Source organism: Coregonus lavaretus (assembly GCF_964263955.1).
Source record: "Coregonus lavaretus genome assembly, chromosome: 24".
NCBI lineage: Eukaryota > Metazoa > Chordata > Actinopteri > Salmoniformes > Salmonidae > Coregonus > Coregonus lavaretus.
Genome location: NC_140011.1, coordinates 24,941,942 through 24,961,793, shown reverse-complemented (window position 1 = coordinate 24,961,793; position 19,852 = coordinate 24,941,942). Strand labels below are relative to the sequence as shown.

At 44.2% G+C, this 19,852-nt stretch overlaps 1 protein-coding gene across 1 annotated transcript in view; it reads left to right on the top strand.

The window, feature by feature from the left end:
• LOC311099644 (astrotactin-2-like) overlaps positions 1-19,852 on the top strand; it is a gene marked incomplete at both ends in the record, with an annotated part of 337,207 nt that overhangs the window by 221,681 nt on the left and 95,674 nt on the right. The window contains 3 exons of the mRNA XM_084140362.1: positions 11,355-11,439; positions 12,136-12,210; positions 14,481-14,618. Coding sequence (XP_083996488.1) covers positions 11,355-11,439; positions 12,136-12,210; positions 14,481-14,618 — 298 coding nt within the window. The remainder of the gene's footprint in view (positions 1-11,354; positions 11,440-12,135; positions 12,211-14,480; positions 14,619-19,852) is intronic.

Below are 19,852 nucleotides of genomic sequence, written 5' to 3'. Positions count from 1 at the left end.
TGTAGACAAACTGGCTGGAAATGAAACCTCAAGCAATATGAGTTATTGGTATGAATTCCAATGTTTGTCCCAGGTGTGAATGCAGACAGCTGAATAATTACTGCCAAATTCCAGGTGGACAGGGCTATCCAAATGTAAATTAATGCACAATTGACATCTTGAACAAACCCATGCTGTTTACAATTTACTTCTGAAATGTTTTAGTGTTATAACCTGATATCACTTTTGTTTGAATTAGTTGACGTTGTATTTCCAATGTTGTTGCACCAATGTAAAATGGCACAAACAAAGTCATTGCAGCATTGTTTCTATTGTGAAAACAACAGTTAATAAGCTACTGAGTAAGAACTGTTTTTTTGTCTTGTGTTTTTTACTCTGACTACCATTTGAACATTACCATACAAATTAGATGAGGTTAATTAATAAAATAGTAGTGAATAAGGGAAATTGTAGTGAATATCCCATATGCATTTCAACAAGTAAGAGGTGAGGATGAGAATATCAAAAGTAGGAAGGGATTCTCAATGAGAAAGAATTGGACTGCAGTAAGATGACCGTTATGTTCTTGTCAGCATTTTTGTAAGACTCAAGTGCACCTAGCGGAGGTCATTTAACAACAGACATTTGTTACTCAATCCCTCTCTCAAAGTGTTACATAGGCCTATAGCAAAACACTGTGCATTGCTCTGTAACAACCGAGCAACGTTGAGGAACAAAACATTTAGGGGTAGACTCCGGCTGGGGTGGATGAGACAGTAGCTTAAATCACAGAGCAGCGATAATGCCTGCATTTGTTCCTCACTCCACTGCTCAAAATGTTCCATAGGTGCATAGAAAACTACTTATTTCTGTAAAAACTGAGGAGATTTCAGAAACACACTGTTCTGCAGTAAACTCACGGCTGGGTCAGGGTGAGAGGTAATCCACAGAGCAGCGATAATGCCTTCATGTCAGGAGACACAGAGGGAGCTTTCCCCTCATTCAATGTTTGCTTTTTCTATTTGTTTTTGTGTTTTATGAATCTGCCACCTCATATCTTCTGACAGATCATAAATCAGCACTCTGAGGCATGGGCAGAAAACCCCTGGCACTTTCCCACTGCTTTGATTCTGTATGGATTAAAAACATGGAGGATGAGAAATGAAAGTGGTGGGAAGAGGATATAATTAATATCAAAAGCCGCCTTTTTAAGACTGTGTTAATTCATAGTTTCTTTTGTTGAGTTTTGTAGATACAGTATTTGCAGATTCTTACTTTATGCTTTACACCTTTGCTTTCTTTGTGTCATAACTGTCATTGCACTTTTTATGCTATGTTATTTTAAACTACAATTTCAAAGCACCACCCCCTTATCCTTGGCATATATGCTGAGTGTACAAAACATTAGGAAACCTTCCTAATATTGAGTTGTACGTCCTTTTGCCCTCAGAACAGCCTCAATTCGTCAGGGCATGGACTCTATAAGGTGTTGAAAGCATTCCACAGGGATGCTGGCCCATGTTGACTCCAATGCTTCCCACAGTTGTGTCAAGTTGGCTGGATGTCCTTTGGGTTGTGAACTATTCCTGATACACACAGGGAATGTTGAGCGTGAAAAACCCAGCAGCGTTGCAGTTCTTGATACACTCAAACCAGTGCATCTGGCACCTACTACCATACCTCGTTCAAAGGCACTTAAATATGTTGTCTTGTCCATTCACCCTCTGAAGGACACACATACACAATCCATGTCTCAATTGTCTCAAGGCTTAAACATCCTTCTTTATCCTGGCTCCTCCCCTTCATCTACACTGATTGAAGTGGATTTAACAAGTGACATCAATAAGGGATCATAGCTTTGTTGACAAAGGCTCTGTTGTCACCATGTCAATGTTTTTGTCATACCATACATTGAATATTTGCTTTCTGCCATTGAAAATGTCGGGTCCAAAGTGAAATTGTAATGGGGGTTTATAGTAGAGGGATACGTCAGGAAATGGTAGTCCGGCCATTTCAAGTGTACATCAAACCAAGACATCCCAGATGTACCACAATAAAAGGTTACATAGTTATTTCTGATGGAACCACACTCCTTAAGTTCCTACAGATCAGTGGCGGTCGGTGCCATTTAAGATGAAGGAGGACAATTTTTTTTATGAGCATGGCCTTATTTCTATTACAGCATATTAGATGTCTGTCATTCATATTCCATTCACCCAGGTCAATGTAGCATCGATAGGTTTAGGCTACTACATATTAAAATGTTCCCTATGCCCATCATGAGGTTGCTACAACCTAGCCTATGAATGAAAGTTTACAACGCAGGTGCACAGATCAAGAGAAATTTGAGTAATCAAGGTGACAGACATTGACACATTCAATACCACTTTGCACAATCTTGCCTGCATCTAGCTGATCTACGGTGTAGACATTAGTCCAACAGTTGCAAACAAGAGTTTCTATTGGACAAATGTGTATGTTTACAAACAGCGTGATCCCTTTGATGGTTGGATAATTCCTTCTCGCATCTATACGCTCTCTCCTCCTCTCACCTTTTCCCTTCACTTGTGGACTTCAGTGAACAACACATCCGCTGTCTGTGACCAGGCAAAACAACATTCCAAGCCAAAATGACATATCATAAACGCTAACCACTACACACAGCCTACATCGTTGTCACCATATTAGCTAACGTGAAGTCAACATAGCTATTAGAACTAACGTGTTAGTAAACCCGCTAAAATAATGCAGTACAGTGTACAGTTAGCAAGCAGTTTAGCAGTTACACCGGCGGGCCCCGGTGGCAATAAATAAAATTAAAAAAATAAAAGCTTACTTTGACTTGGAAGAGTTCCAGTGTTGGATAGCCATAGCCAGCTGGGTAACATAGCCTCTCTGTTTGAGCTGGGTGTTTGAGTAGGCTAAACTAGCTAGCTGCATTGAAAGTAAAAAAATAAAAATAAAATATATATATATATAGTGAGGGAAAAAGTATTTGATCCCCTGCTGATTTTGTACGTTTGCCCACTGACAAAGAAATTATCAGTCTATAATTTTAATGGTAGGTTTATTTGAACAGTGAGAGTCAGAATAACAACAACCATTTCCAGAAAAATGCATGTCAAAAATGTTATAAATTGATTTGCATTTTAATGAGGGAAATAAGTATTTCACCCCTCTGCAAAGAGCTCGATTTTGGTCTCATCTGACCACAACACTTTCACCCAGTTCTCCTCTGAATCATTCAGATGTTCATTGGCAAACTTCAGACGGCCCTGTATATGTGCTTTCTTGAGCAGGGGGACCTTGCGGGCGCTGCAGGATTTCAGTCCTTCACGGCGTAGTGTGTTACCAATTGTTTTCTTGGTGACTATGGTCCCAGCTGCCTTGAGATGATTGACAAGATCCTCCCGTGTAGTTCTAGGTTGATTCCTCACCGTTCTCATGATCATTGCAACTCCACGAGGGGAGATCTTGCATGGAGCCCCAGGCCGAGGGAGATTGACAGTCCTTTTGTGTTTCTTCCATTTGCGAATAATCGCACCAACTGTTGTCACCTTCTCACCAAGCTGCTTGGCGATGGTCTTGTAGCCCATTCCAGCCTTGTGTAGGTCTACAATCTTGTCCCTGACATCCTTGGAGAACTCTTTGGTCTTGGCCATGGTGGAGAGTTTGGAATCTGATTGATTGATTGCTTCTGTGGACAGGTGTCTTTTATACAGGTAACAAACTGAGATTAGGAGCACTCCCTTTAAGAGTGTGCTCCTAATCTCAGCTCGTTACCTGTATAAAAGACACCTGGGAGCCAGAAATCTTTCTGATTGAGAGGGGGTCAAATACTTATTTCCCTCATTAAAATGCTAATCAATTTATAAAATGTTTGACATGCATTTTTCTGGATTGTTTTGTTGTTATTCTGTCTCTCACTGTTCAAATAAACTTACCATTAAAATTATAGACTGATAATTTCTTTGTCAGTGGGCAAACGTACAAAATCAGCAGGGGATCAAATACTTTTTTCCCTCACTGTATATATCTCTCTCTCTCTCTCTCTCTCTCTCTCTCTCTCTCTCTCTCTCTCTCTCTCTCTCTCTCTTGCTTCTCCTTCATTTTTTTAAATAAATACATTTGTTCAAAACTGTTCAGCTATTTTCTTTCTCTCTCTTTGAGTCAGCTCCTCACCACATTTTATGCACTGCAGTGCTAGCTATCTGTAGCTTATGCTTTCAGTACTAGATTCATTCTCTGATCCTTTGATTGGATGGACAGCATGTCAGTTCATGCTGCAAGAGCTCTGATAGGTTGGCGGATGTCCTCCGGAAGTTGTTATAATTACTGTGTAAGTCTATGGAAGGGGGTGAGAACCTCGAGCCTCCTAGGTTTTGTATTGAAGTCAATGTACCCAGAGGAGGACGGAAACTAGTGCTGTTGAGGCTACATTTACATTTACGTAATTTAGCAGACGCTCTTATCCAGAGCGACTTACAAATTGGTGCATTCACCTTATAGCCAGTGGGATAACCACTTTAAAATATATATACATTTTAAAGTAAGGGGGGGGGTAGAAGGATTACTTTATCCTATCCCAGGTATTCCTTAAAGAGGTGGGGTTTCAAGTGTCTCCGGAAGGTGGTGAGTGACTCCGCTGTCCTGGCGTCGTGAGGGAGCTTGTTCCACCATTGGGGTGCCAGAGCAGCGAACAGTTTTGACTGGGCTGAGCGGGAACTGTGCTTCCGCATAGGTAGGGGGGCCAGCAGGCCAGAGGTGGATGAACGCAATGCCCTCGTTTGGGTGTAGGGACTGATCAGAGCCTGAAGGTAAGGAGGTGCCGTTCCCCTCACAGCTCCGTAGGCAAGCACCATGGTCTTGTAGCAGATGCGAGCTTCAACTGGAAGCCAGTGGAGTGTGCGGAGGAGCGGGGTGACGTGAGAGAACTTGGGAAGGTTGAACACCAGACGGGCTGCGGCATTCTGGATGAGTTGTAGGGGTTTAATGGCACAGGCAGGGAGCCCAGCCAACAGCGAGTTGCAGTAATCCAGACGGGAGATGACAAGTGCCTGGATTAGGACCTGTGCCGCTTCCTGTTTAAGGCAGGGTCGTACTCTCCTAATGTTGTAGAGCATGAACCTACAGGATCGGGTTACCACCTTGATGTTAGCGGAGAACAACAGGGTGTTGTCCAGGGTCACGCCAAGGCTCTTCGCACTCTGGGAGGAGGACACAACGGAGTTGTCAACCGTGATGGCGAAATCATGGAAGGGGCAGTCCTTGCTACTGTAGAGCTTCATTGCAAAACAGTGTGTTTTAATCAATAATTTGGTGATGTGAATATATTTAGTATAGTTTTATCTAAAAATGATAATTTTTTTAATGTTTCACTTATAATTTTTCTGAAATTCACTGAGGAGGATGGTCCTCCCCTTCCTCCTCTGAGAAGCCTCCACTGCTACAGATATTGTGTGTGAAGAGTTTCATTCCGAAATATATCAATTTTCAGAAATGTTGTTCAATTAGCTTTTATTGTTTAAAGAAATTATGAAAGAGCTCTGCAACTGCCGTTCAGCGGCCAACAAGGCAGAGTTCATCTCAGCCTATGCTACCCTCTAGTCCCTCGACTTCTTGGCGCTGACGGAAACATGGATTACCACAGAAAACACTGCTACTCCTACTGCTCTTTCCTCGTCTGATCATGTGTTCTCACATACCCCGAGAGCATCTGGTCAGTGCGGCAGTGGCACAGGAATCCTCATCTCTCCCAAGTGGACATTTTCTCTTTTCCCCCTGACCCATCTGTCTATCTCCTCATTTGAATTCCATGCTATCACAGTCACCCTCCAGGTTTCCTTGGAGAGTTCATCAATGAGCTTGACGCCTTGATAAGTTCCTTTCCTGAGAATGGCTCACCCCTCACAGTTCTGGACCATTTCCGGAGACCTTCTCCCTTACCTCACCTTGCTCATCAACTCATCCTTGACCGCTGACCATGTCCCTTCCGTCTTCAAGAGAGCGAGAGTTGCACCCCTCCTCATTAAACCTACACTCGATCCCTCCGATGTCAACAACTACAGACCAGTATCCCTTCTTTCTTTTCTCTCCAAAACTCTTGAGTGTGATGTCTCTAGCCAACTCTCCTGCTATCTCTCTCAGAATGACCTTCTTGATCCAAACCAGTCAGGTTTCAAGACTGGTCATTCAAATGAGACTGCTCTTCTCTGTGTCACAGAGGCTCTCCACACTGCTAAAGCTAACTCTCTCTCCTCTGCTCTTATCCTTCTAGACCTATCTACTGCCTTTGATACTGTGAACCATCAGATCCTCCTCTCCACCCTCTCTGAGTTGGGCATCTCCGGCGATGCTCACTCTTGGATTGCGTCCTACCTGACAGGTCGCTCCTACCAGGTGGCGTGGTGAGAATCTCTCTCCACACCACGTGCTCTCACCACTGGTGTCCCCCAGGGCTCAGTTCTAGGCCCTCTCCTATTCTCTCTATACACCAAGTCACTTGGCTCTGTCATATCCTCACATGGTCTCTCCTATCATTGCTATGCAGATGACAGACAATTAATGTTCTCCTTTCCCCCTTCTGATAACCAGGTGGCGAATCGCATCTCTGCATGTCTGGCAGACATATCAGTGTGGATGTCGGATCACCACCTCAAGCTGAACCTCGGCAAGACGGACCTGCTCTTCCTCCCGGGGAAGGACTGCTCGCTCCATGATCTCGCCATCACGGTTGACAATTCCATTGTGTCCTCCTCCCAGAGTGCAAAGAACCTTGGCGTGACCCTGGACAACACCCTGTCGTTCTCCGCTAAAATCAAAGTGGTGACCCGATCCTGCAGGTTCATGCTCTACAACATTCGCAGAGTACGACCCTACCTTACACAGAAAGCGGCACAGGTCCTAATCCAGGCACTTGTCATCTCCCAGCTTATCCAGAACGCTGGTGTTCAACCTTCCCAAGTTCTCTCATGTCACCCCGCTCCTCCGCACACTCCACTGGCTTCCAGTTGAGGCTCGCATCTACTACAAGACCATGGTGCTTGCCTACGGAGCTGTGAGGGGAACGGCACCTCCTTACCTTCAGGCTCTGATCAGACCCTACACCCAAATGAGGGCACTACGTTCATCCACCTCTGGCCTGCTAGCTCCCCTACCTCTATGGAAGCACAGTTCCCGCTCAGCCCAGTCAAAGCTATTCACTGCTCTGGCACCCCAATGGTGGAACAAGCTCCCCCACTTGCACAATTGGTGGCTGACTAAATACTTTTTTCCCCCACTGTAGCTCCTTTGTCCCTTTGTGCCTCCAGTGATGCTATCTCTTTCATCGTTACCCAACGCTTAGGTTTACCTCCACTGTACTCATATCCTTCCATATCCTTGTCTGTACACAATGCCCTGAATCTATTCTACAACGGCCGGAAATCTGCCCATTTTATTCTCTGTACCCAACGCACTAGAAGACCAGTTTTTAAAGCCTTTAGCTGTATCCTTATTCTACTCCTCCTCTGTTCTTCTGGTGATGTAGAGGTTAACCCAGGTCCTGTAGCCCCAAATATTACTCTTACTCCCCAGGTGCAATCATTTGTTGACTTCTGTAACTGTAAAAACCTTGGTTTCTTGCACGTTAACATCAGAAGCCTCCTCCCTATGTTTGAGTTATTCACTGCGTTAGCACACTCCACCAACCCTGATGTTCTAGCAGTGTCTGAATCCTGGCTTAGGAAGGCCACCAAAAATTCAGAAATGTTCATCCCCAACTACAACATTTTCCGTCTAGATAGAACTGCCAAAGGGGGTGGGGTTGCAATCTACTGTAGATATAGCCTGCAGAGCTCTATCATACTATCCAGGTCCGTGCCCAAACAGTTTGAGCTTCTACTTCTAAAAATCCACCTTTCCAGAAATAAGTATCTCACTGTTGCCGCTTACTACAGACCCCCCTCAGCCCCGAGCTGTGCCCTGGACACCATATGTGAACTGATTGCCCCCCATCTATCCTCAGAGTTTGTACTGCTTGGTGACCTAAACTGGGATATGGTTAACACCCCGGCCAACCTACAATCTAAACTAGATGCCCTCAATCTCACACAAATTATCAACGAACCTACCAGGTACCCTAAATCTGTAAACATGGGCCTCCGCTGTCTTCAACCAGTATCAAACACCTCCGCTGTCTTCAACCAGTATCTCAGCTATCACTGCCTTATTGCCTGCGTCCGTAATGTGTCCGCGGTCAAACGACCACCCCTCATCACTGTCAAATGCTCCCTAAAACACTTTAGCGAGCAGGCCTTTCTAAATGACCTGGCCCGGGTATCCTGGATGGATATTGACCTCATTCCATCAGTAGAGGATGCCTGGTTGTTCTTTAAAAGTGCTTTCCTCTCAATCTTAAATAAGCATGCCCCATTCAAAAAATTCAGAACTAAGAACAGATATAGCCCCTGGTTCTCCTCATACTTGACTGCCCTTGACCAGCACAAAAACATCCTGTGGCGTACTGCATTAGCATCGAACAGCCCCCGCGATATGCAACTTTTCAGGGAAGTCAGGAACCAATATACACAATCAGTTAGGAAAGCAAAGGCTAGCTTTTTCAAACAGAAATTTGCATCCTGTAGCACTAACTCCAAAAAGTTTTGGGACACTGTAAAGTCCATGGAGAATAAGAGCACCTCCTCCCAACTGCCCACTGCACTGAGGCTAGGAAACACTGTCACCACCGATAAATCTATAATAATCGTGAATTTCAACAAGCATTTTGCTATGGCTGGCCATGCTTTCCACCTGGCTACCACTACCCCGGCCACCAGCTCTGCACCCTCCGCTGCAACTTACCCATGCCCCCCCCTGCTTCTCCTTCACACAAATTCAGACAGCTGATGTTCTGAAAGAGCTGAAAAATATGGACCCCTACAAATCAGCTGAGCTAGACAATCTGGACCCTTTCTTTCTAAAATTAGCCGCCGAAATTGTCGCAACCCCTATTACTAGCCTGTTCAACCTATCTTTCGTAACGTCTGAGATCTCCAGAGATTGGAAAGCTGCCGCGATCAACCCCCTCTTCAAAGGCGGTGACACTCTAGATCCAAACTGTTACAGACCTATATCCATCCTGCCCTGCCTTTCGAAAGTATTTGAAAGCCAAGTTAACAAACAGATCACCGACCATTTCGAATCCCATCGTACCTTCTCCGCTATGCAATCCGGTTTCCGAGCTGGTCATGGGTGCACCTCAGCCAGGTTCAAGGTCCTAAACGATATTATAACCGCAATCAATAAAATACAGTACTGCGCAGCCGTCTTTGTCGACCTGGCCAAGGCTTTCGACTCTGTCAACCACCGCATTCGTATTGGCAGACTAGATATCCTTGGTTTCTCAAATGACTGCCTCGCCTGGTTCACCAACTACTTCTCAGATAGAGTTTAATGTGTCAAATCAGAGGGCCTGTTGTCTGGACCTCTGACAGTCTCTATGGGGGTGCCACAGGGTTCAATTCTCGGGCCGATTCTATTCTCTCTGTATATCATAGATGTTGCTCTTACTGCTGGTGACGCTCGGATCCATCTCTATGCGGACAACACCATTTTGTATACATCTGGCCCTTCATTGGACACTGTGTTAACAAACCTCCAAACGAGCTTCAACACCATACAACACTCCTTCCGTAGCCTCCAACTGCTCTTAAACACTAGTAAAACTAAATGCATGCTTTTCAACCGAACGCTGCTTGCACCCGCCCACCCGACTAGAATCACTACTCTCTGCGGGTCTGACCTAGAGTATGTGGACAACTACAAATACCTAGGTGTCTGGTTAGACTGTAAACTCTCCTTCCAGAGTCACATTAAGCATCTTCAATCAAAAGTTACATCTAGAATTGGCTTCCTATTTCGCAACAAAGCCTCCTTCACTCATGCTGTCAAACATGCCCTCGTAAAACTGACTATCCTACTGATCCTTGACTTTGGCGAATTCATTTACAAAATAGCCTCCAACACTCTACTCAGAAAATTGGATGTAGTCTATCACAGTGCCATCCGTTTTGTCACCAATGCCCCATATTCTACTCACCATTGTGACCTGTACACTCTTGTTGGCTGGCCCTCACTACATGTTCGTTGCCAAACCCACTGGCTCCAGGTCATCTTTAAATCACTGCTAGGCAAATCCCTGCCTTATCTTTGCTCACTGGTCACCATAGCAACAACCATTCGTAGTCTGCACTCCAGCAGGTATATCTTACTGGTCATCCCGAAAGCCAACACCTCATTTGGCCGCCATTCCTTCCAGTTCTCTGCTACCAATGACTGGAACGAACTGCAAAAACCTCTGAAGCTGGAGACTCTTATCTCCCTCACTAACTTTAAGCATCAGTTGTCAGAGCAGCTTACCGATCACTGCACCTGTACACAGCCATTCTGAAATTAGCCCACCCAACTACCTCATCCCCATATTGTTATTTATTTTGCTAATTTGCAACCCAGTATCTCTATTTGCACATCATCTTTTGCACATATATCATTCCAGTATTAATTCGAAATTGTAACTATTTTGCACTATGGCCTATTTATTGCCTTACCTCCATAATTTACTACATTCGCAACACACTGTATATATATTTTCTGTTGTATTTTTGACTTTATGTTTTGTTTACCCCATATGTAACTCTGTGTTGTTGTTTTTATCGCACCACTTTTGCTTTATCTTGGCCAGGTCGCAGTTGTAAATGAGAACTTGTTCTCAACTGGCTTACCTGGTTAAATAAAGGTGAAATAAAAAATAAAATAAAAACATCGCCCACTGTATGCACTTTCCGTAGCCTGATTGCATCCAGATTGAGGAAAAATCTACACGTCCCTGATCTGAACACAGTCAGACCACAATGACCACCTTTCATTCTTTCTTTCTTTTCAATTCAATATATGTATTCTGATAGCAGAAGTTGCATGTAAGTATCAAGTGTAGACACGGCCTCAGAGTGGAGTGGTTTTTGTTTTAAAACAGTATTGTTATAATTAACAAAAATAGTCTATCAAAAAAAGTCAGACTGTCTCTAAAATGGTAAGACTGTGACATTTTTTTTTTGATGATCAGGACATGCCAGGGGTGGAGAAGGGAGTCTTAAGGTTTTAGGTGGGCGTATTCACTTCAGTTTAGAGTTCCAGCATGTCTGAGGTGGAGGTGGAGATTGAGGTGAGGCTAGCTATGATTAGAGAAGGGGCGGGAGGTTGAGCAGTAGCTGCCAAACTAAGTCCAGTGACAACTGATTATTGGACAGGGCATGCCTGCTGATGGATGAGTAGGGAGGCCCTGGAAGACACATGGATAGATTAATATATTTGTCACATTGTTCCTTCCCTTCCCGCAGGAGAATGCAGCTGTCACGAGGGCTATTCTCCCGACCCGGTGCATAAACACCTCTGTGTTCGCAGTGACTGGGGCCGCAACGAAGGGTAAGTCCTGCCGGCTCTGCCCTGTACACGGACTGTCACCTCACTGACGAGACAAAAGGAGAAGAGGACAGTAGAGAAAGAGTGAGAGGGTGAGGAAGGGAGAGATGGAAGGGAGATGGAGTGGGAGGGAAAGATAGGGTAAGAGGGGAAGGGAAGGAGATGGAGAGAGGGAGAGCGTATGATAGGGAGTATAAGGAGAGAAAGAGACAGAGAGAGAGGGAGAGAGAGAGCTGATGCCTCCATCACCTCGCCGTGTGCCCAGTCAAGTGTGAGCCCTCTTCCTGACTCGGACTGCATGCTAATTAACTCGACTAGCTCAGCAGCTGGGCAAATAAAATACCAGCCTCCATTAGCTATGCAAATCCCGCATCATCAGTTGGACTCAGTCCCTACCTGCCAATCACAGATCCAATCCGTCTTCACCAATTCAGGAGCAAAGGAGGATAATCTTTGGTATTTAAAGCCAGACAAAATTGCATAGCATGACCTTGCAACTGGTTTGTACTGTGCATGTATATCAACTCACTGATGTATTAACATGTTTTGCATGGTATATTAACATTTTCCTGCCTCTTACTTTTAGAAATGTTTGCTTATTTTGTTCTTGCATGAATGTATAAGGATTGTGTTTATACATGTGCATTGTTCAGTGTATTGTGTATAAATGTGTCCTCTACCTCCCTGCTCTCTCCCCAGTCCCTGGCCCTACACCAACCTGGAGAAGGGTTATGACCTCGTCACAGGGGAGCAAGCTCCAGAAAAGATCTTCAGGTGAGGAGACATGTGAATCCGTGTGAATCCAAGCACCCTCGCCTGAGTGCTTAGCTGGTGGTCTGCCAAAAGAATGTATTTCCAGTCAACTACACTGAAGTCAGGGAACCAGATATGTATACACTACCAGCCATCAACACACACTATGGGAACTGGGACCGTGTGATTGTCTCCTCCGTACACCTGCCTCTGCTCCTGTTCTAAGCACAATAGTACACACACACACACACACACACACACACACACATATATACAGATGCACGTGTACGCATGCACACACACACACACACACATACACACACACACACACACACACACACACACACACACACACTCCGAGGCAGCTATATGTACAGTATGTGGCCCTGTTAAAAAATAGCCAGAGGGGATGTCATGGGCAGGGCTTTCAAGTGCTCTTCGTGCCTGTCTTTGTGCCAGGGCTTGTCCTGACAGGCACATTCTCTCTGACATGTTCCTGAGTAGTGTTAACACAAAGGCACCATACAGGTAGATGTAGCTGTGCCAGTCACTAGAGCCTTCCAAGTGCTACCGAACCCTGCTTTCTACTTACATATTTCTTCTTTGTCCCTTCTGGGTGTGTTCTAATTGGGAAGGTCATGTTCACTTCAGAAAGAGGTGTCAGAGGAGGTATTTTACAAAAAAAAAGAGACTAGGTGTGGTAAGGGTGAAACAGTAAATACTATGAAATGGGGCTGTGGGTTTTTATGGCACCGCAGAATAATCTTAAATCCTATGATGAATTTGTCGCTCGGAGCCACTACCCTGCAGATGAGATACATCATTATATTTCAAATCTTGCCTTTCAGTCAAACTGTTGTCAGAATCCCTACATATCTATACCCAACTTTCCATGAATAAGCTGTTTATCCTGGCATCATCAAATGCCTGTTGTGGAAGTTTAGGGGGCAGAAAACCCTGAGGATATCTCATATTTATTTTACTTACCTGAGATGTCATCATTCTCTGCTACTCTCCTACATGCACACTAGCACCACCAACACAGACACACACACACACACACACACACACACACACACACACTCAGCACACACACGAACACACACACAATAACACACATCTTTGGTAAAGCCTCCCGGTGTGTGTGATGGATAGGGAGAGGAGCAGGGGCCGATCAATGGGCTCCAGAGTGAGAGGTCGGAGGGAGCCGGGGACTGGCCGTCAGTGTCTTATTTATGAGTGGATATGGCTATTGATCAGGCCTGAATCATTGTGTTCCTGTCGATATCCCAGGTCAAGGCCGGTGGCACGCTGCCCACTCCTCCGAGCACCTCTCTAAAGGACTATTGACAAAGAGCTTATAAAATTAGATATTGGCTGAAGTCCCCATATCATAATTCTGGGATGGCAAGGGTTTAACGTCAGTCACAAGGCAATGACAGCCACCCTAAGCCACATTGAGTAAAATATTAGCAGGAGATGTTATTATGATTCATAGTAGATATCTTTCAGTATTTGATAATGACTCACAATATACATTAGATTTTAATACAATTCTCTGAAATTGAGTTATTACCTTTGCAGATATAATCTGTGTATTCAAGATTTCCGTTTATACCTTATTTATGGTTGTGGTTCTTATTCACTGATAATGAATGGAAATGCAGTTTTGATTCAGCCCACAATTTAGTAAATTTTCACTTCATATTCCCAGTTCCATTAGCAGAAAGAAACATTTGCAGCTCGAGCTAATGACCCAAGTTTTTCAGAGAATATTTGGTGCTTGATCAGCAATCAAACTGCACACTTAGTGTTTACACACAGAGATGAACTGTCATAAACTGGATGTAAAATATTTAACATGTTTAATGATAATTGTGTAATATGGTATAATGTTATTTGGCGTTGTAGAACTGCTGACTAACACTGTTGAATGACTGATGATACTGATGAAACTCGCACAGCATTGGTCAGGTCATGTGGTCAGAAAAATATTAAAACATTGTGCACAGTAGCATGGATCAACATCCTCTTATCTCAACTTTCCTCATGTAAGCACTAGCTTTTTAGTTTAATGCTAAACACTATTTAATGATATGCATTTTGGTGCCACCTTCACATTGCTATCAATCCAGATGGAATTGACTCTTGGCTCTACGTCAAAATGACAAGCCCTTACCAGCTGTCATAATACTGACTGATTTATATTTTGCTGACTGTTTAATATGGAGTCTGAGCACATTGTCGTCTTTTTTACACTTAAGCATCTTGTTGTCTCTGTGTCAACACAGGTCGTCCTACAGCCTGGGCCAGGGTCTGTGGCTGCCAGTCAGTAAGAGCTTTGTGGTGCCACCGGTGGAACTGTCAATCAACCCCATCGCCAGCTGCAAGACTGACGTACTGGTGACAGAGGACCCTGGGGACATCAGGTCAGTTTACCTTTAACAATACGTATGTGTGGGTGGATATTTCTTTCCTGAGACCTGATCTAAGGTCAGTTTACTTCTAAAAACACCTCTGTATTTGTTTGTTGAAATGTCAGATCTCTGGTTTAGGGCAAGTTCTGCCATTAGCTAACACCTCAATCACAATTTGTCTATCATTCTTTCCCAATTTCCATAAGGAGTCTTACCATTTACTTTTCATTCTGTAATTACAACATGATTAATAAGATATACACGTTATTTCATATTCAAGACTATCATATCCAGGTGTCACTTGGGTCATGTTAGTATGCATAGCATTGGAGATGTATCCTGTCATCCCACAACAGAGAACTGCTAGCCACAGCACAAATGCTGTCAGTGACATCAGCAAATTATGTCAATAACTAAGTGGTTGTTGATGGATAGATATGGTTATTCATTCAATCTAACACGGTCTGACACACTGTATATTTAAGTTATAATGCCCGAGAAGCATGGAGGATATATTGGCACGGGTGTTGTTAGGCCCGAGGCGAAGTCAAGGGCAGGTAAACCATGCCAATATTTCCTCCAAACACTGGCTTCGAGGGCATTATAACTTTTATACAACGGATTATGATTTACAATGGCGCCTGAGGAGAAGGCTGCCGTTTTATGGACTCTTAACCAACCTTGCTATTTTGGGTGTTTTTTCACATTGTTTGTAATTTGTTTTGTACATAATGTTGCTGCTACCGTCTCTTATGAGTGAAAAGTGCTTCTGGACATCAGAACAGTGATTACTAAATTTGATAATAAAGTGGACAAACTACAGGCACGTATATCCTACCAACAGGGCATTAAAAACTGTAATATCTTATGTTTCACCGAGTCGTGGCTGAACGAAGACATGAATAGCATACAGCTGGCAGGTTATACACTGTATCGGCAGGATAGAACAGCAGCCTCTGGTAAGACAAGGGGTGGCGGTCTATGTATATTTGTAAACAACAGCTGGTGCACAATATCTAAGGAAGTCTCAAGGTTTTGCTCGCCTGAGGTAAAGTATCTCATGATAAGCTGTAGACCACACTATCTACCAAAATAGTTTTCATCTATATTCTTCGTATAGCCACCACAAACTGATGCTGGCACTAAGACCACACTCAATTAACGGAATTGCCATAAGCAAACAGAAAAACGCTCATCCAGAGGTGGCGCTCCTAGTGGCCGGGGACTTTAATGCAGGGAAACTTAAATCCATTTTACCTTATTTCTACCAGCATGTTCAATGTGCAACCAGAGGGAAAGACATTTTAGACCACCTTTACTCCACACACAGAGACACGTAAAAAGCTCTCCCTCGCCCTCCATTTGGAAAATCTGACCATAATTATATCCTCCTGATTCCTGCTTACAAGCAAAAACTAAAGCAGGAAGCACCAGTGACTCGATCAATAAAAAAGTGGTCAGATGAAGCAGATGCTAAGCTACAGGACTGTTTTGCTAGCACATACTGGAATATGTTCCGGGATTCTTCCGATGGCATTGAGGAGTACACCACATCAGTCACTGGCTTCATCAATAAGTGCATCAATGACGTCGTCCCCACAGTGACTGTACGTACATACCCCAACCAGAAGCCATGGATTACAGACAACATCCGCACTGAACTAAAGGATAGCGCTGCCACTTTCAAGGAGCGGGACTCTAACCCGGAAGCTTATAAGAAATCCCGCTATGCCCTCTGATGAACCATCAAACAGGAAAAGTGTCAATACAGGACTAAGATTGAATCATACTACACCGGCTCCGACGCTCGTCGGATGTGACAGGGCTTGCAAACTATTACAGACTACTAAGGGAAGCACAGCCGCGAGCTGCCCAGTGACACGAGCCTAGCAGACAAGCTAAATTACTTCTATGCTCGCTTAGAGGCAAGTAACACTGAAATATGAATGAGAGCATCAGCTGTTCCGGACGACTGTGTGATCATGCTCTCCGTAGCCGATGTGAGTAAGACCTTTAAACAGGTCAACATTCACAAGGCCGCAGGGTCAGACGGATTACCAGGACGTGTACTCCGAGCATGCACTGACCAACTGGCCAAGTGACTTCACTGACATTTTAAACATCTCCCTGTCTGAGTCTGTAATACCAACATGTTTCAAGCAGACCACCATAGTCCCTGTGCCCAAGATCACTAAGGTAACCTGCCTAAATGACTACCGACCCGTAGCACTCACGTCTGAAGCCATGAATTGCTTTGAAAGGCTGGTCATGGCTCACATCAACACCATTATCCCAGAAACCCTAGACCCACTCCAATTTGCATACCGCCCCAAAAGATCCACAAATGATGCAATCTCTATTGCACTCCACACTGCCCTTTCACACCTGGACAAAAGGAACACCTATGTGAGAATGCTATTCATTGACTACAGCTCAGCGTTCAACACCATAGTGCCCTCAAAGCTCATCACTAAGCTAAGGACCCTGGGACTAAACATCTCCCTCTGCAACTAGATCCTGTACTTCCTGACGGGCCGCCCCAAGGTGGTAAGGGTAGGCAACAACACATCTGCCATGCTGATCCTCAACACAGGGGCCCCTCAGGGGTGCGTGCTCAGTCCCCTCCTGGACTCCCTGTTCACTCATGACTGCATGGCCAGGCACGACTCCAACACCATCATTAAGTTTGCCGATGACACAACAGTGGTAGGCCTGATCACCGACAACGACGAGACAGCCTATAGGGAGGAGGTCAGAGACCTGGCCGTGTGGTGCCAGGACAACAACCTCTCCCTCAACGTGATCAAGACAATGGAGATGATTGTGGACTACAGGAAAAAGAAGAGGACTGAGCAGACCCCCATTCTCATCGATGGGGCTGTAGTGGAGCAGGTTGAGAGCTTCAAGTTCCTTGGTGTCCACATCACCAACACACTAACATGGTCCAAGCACACCAAGACAGTCGTGAAAAGGGCAAAACAAAACCTATTCCCCCTAAGGAGACTGCAAATATTTGTCATGGGTCCTCAGATCCTCAAAATGTTCAAATTTTTTTTTTACATTTTAGTCATTTAGCAGACACTCTTATCCAGAGTGACTTACAGTTAGTGAGTGCATACATTATTTTTTTATACCCCCCCCGTGGGAATCAAACCCACAACCCTGGCGTTGCAAACACCATGCTCTACCAACTGAGCTACATCCCTGCCAGCCATTCCCTCCCCTACCCTGGACGACGCTGGGCCAATTGTGCGCCGAACCATGGGTCTCCCGGTCGCGGCCGGCTACGACAGAGCCTGGATTCGAACCAGGATCTCTAGTGGCACAGCTAGGACTGCAATGCTACAGCTGCACCATTGAGAGCATCCTGACTGGTTGCATCACTGCCTGGTATGGCAACTGCTTGGCCTCCGACCGCAAGGCACTACAGAGGGTAGTGCGTACAGCTCAGTACATCACTGGGGCCAAGCTTCCTGCCATCCAGGACCTCTATACCAGGCGGTGTCAGAGGAAGGCCCTAAAAATTATCAAAGACTCCAGATACCCTAATCATAGACTGTTGTCTCTGCTACAGCACGGCAAGCGGGACCGGAGCGCCAAGTCTAGGTCCAAGAGGCTTCTAAACAGCTTCTACCCCCAAGCCATAAGACTCCTGAACATCTAATCAAATGGCTACCCAGACTATTTGCTTTATTTTCATGAATTTATTCATACTATTTCATCCTTACACAAGGTATAGTCCCGACACAAATCTAGGGTTGCTACCCAAGCCGGCTGGTCGTTTGTTCTATTGGTTCGGTTGCCAGAGACGTGACCCAGTCTTTTTGTTCTGTATCTATGGACGAGACCTAGTTGTTTGTTCTAAATGTTCCATTGCCATACTCGCTGGCAACGTTCTTATCCCTTGCTTGCTAGCTAGCCAACTACGGCTAACTTACAGTCACGTCAAAAAGTGCAGCCAGAATAACAGCAAAGTAGCTGCATTTGCATTTGTTTAAGCTCTTTTCTAGATACATTTATTTGGATATATCCATAACAATGAGCTAATGAGGCGTGATTACGCCTGGCATTGAAAATGTGCTCTCTCGTCAGGACACTGTTGTTCAGAGGAGCTAGCCAACAACACAACTAACACAATCACTTCAAACTGAAAATTGACATTTCTTTGTGTATATCCATAAAAATGTTGCCAGCCTATTCATGATTTTGATTGGTTGAGAAACGCTGCCTGTCTGTCTCGTCCCGACACTTTCATTACTATGGGACAGCTGGAGATCGAATTTGAATATTGAAACCATGTTGCAAATGTCGGAGAGACAGACAGCAAGGTTTATACAAACCTCCGCTGTTGAAAACTAAATGTTAGTCAAAAAAATGTTGAGATAATGTCTAGATGCTTTTTATAGTGGAGATCAAGTTTATAAATTGCCTGGCTGGGCTGATGAGACAGTGGATTGCACAGTCAGATGGAACATAGTAAATAGGCATTTTAACGTCATAGATTTAACCGGTGGTAACTTGTAGAATAGACAACGGCTGGAATGCGTTTTTAACCAATCAGCATCCACCCGTTGTTTAATCCATAATAGTGCATCCGCAGGCAACAATGATAAAACCACTTTCCAGCAATGTCTTGTTTTACAATTGTTTGAAAACTACTTTATAGTGTGTGGTCCATAGGTGATACATGTACTAATTGTCACAACATTAACATATGGACATAACATGGCGACAAGCATCAATTAATTAGTTATTCTGGTGGAGAGGCCTAATTGAGAGTCATTCACACCCTTGGCAATAGTGTACATCTGTGCTTACTACTGCAAAGTTCCTATCCCAGAAATAGGATTACTATCACACTGCCAATTATTTAGGATGTGCGTTTCAATCAGCTTGAACTGAGGAAACTCCGAAGAACAATGTTTAGCTCAATAAGAGTGTCACTGATTGTTCCTTACAGTTAATATTGAATAATGTTCTTTCAGAACCTTTCTCAGGAAAGCTACATTAACCAAACACTTGATCATACCTTATATAACCTTTATTTAACCAGGCAAGTCAATTAAGAACAAATTATATTTACAAAGGCGGCCTAGCAAGAGGCCTTAAGAGGCATTATCAAACCTATGAACAAACAGGTAGAGGCATGATTAGTATTGGTCATTTTAGAAAGCTGGTGTTTGTTCTTAGGTAATATTTTTCTCTATTTTTATCCGGGGAAAAAAAGGTCATCACTCCATAGTGCG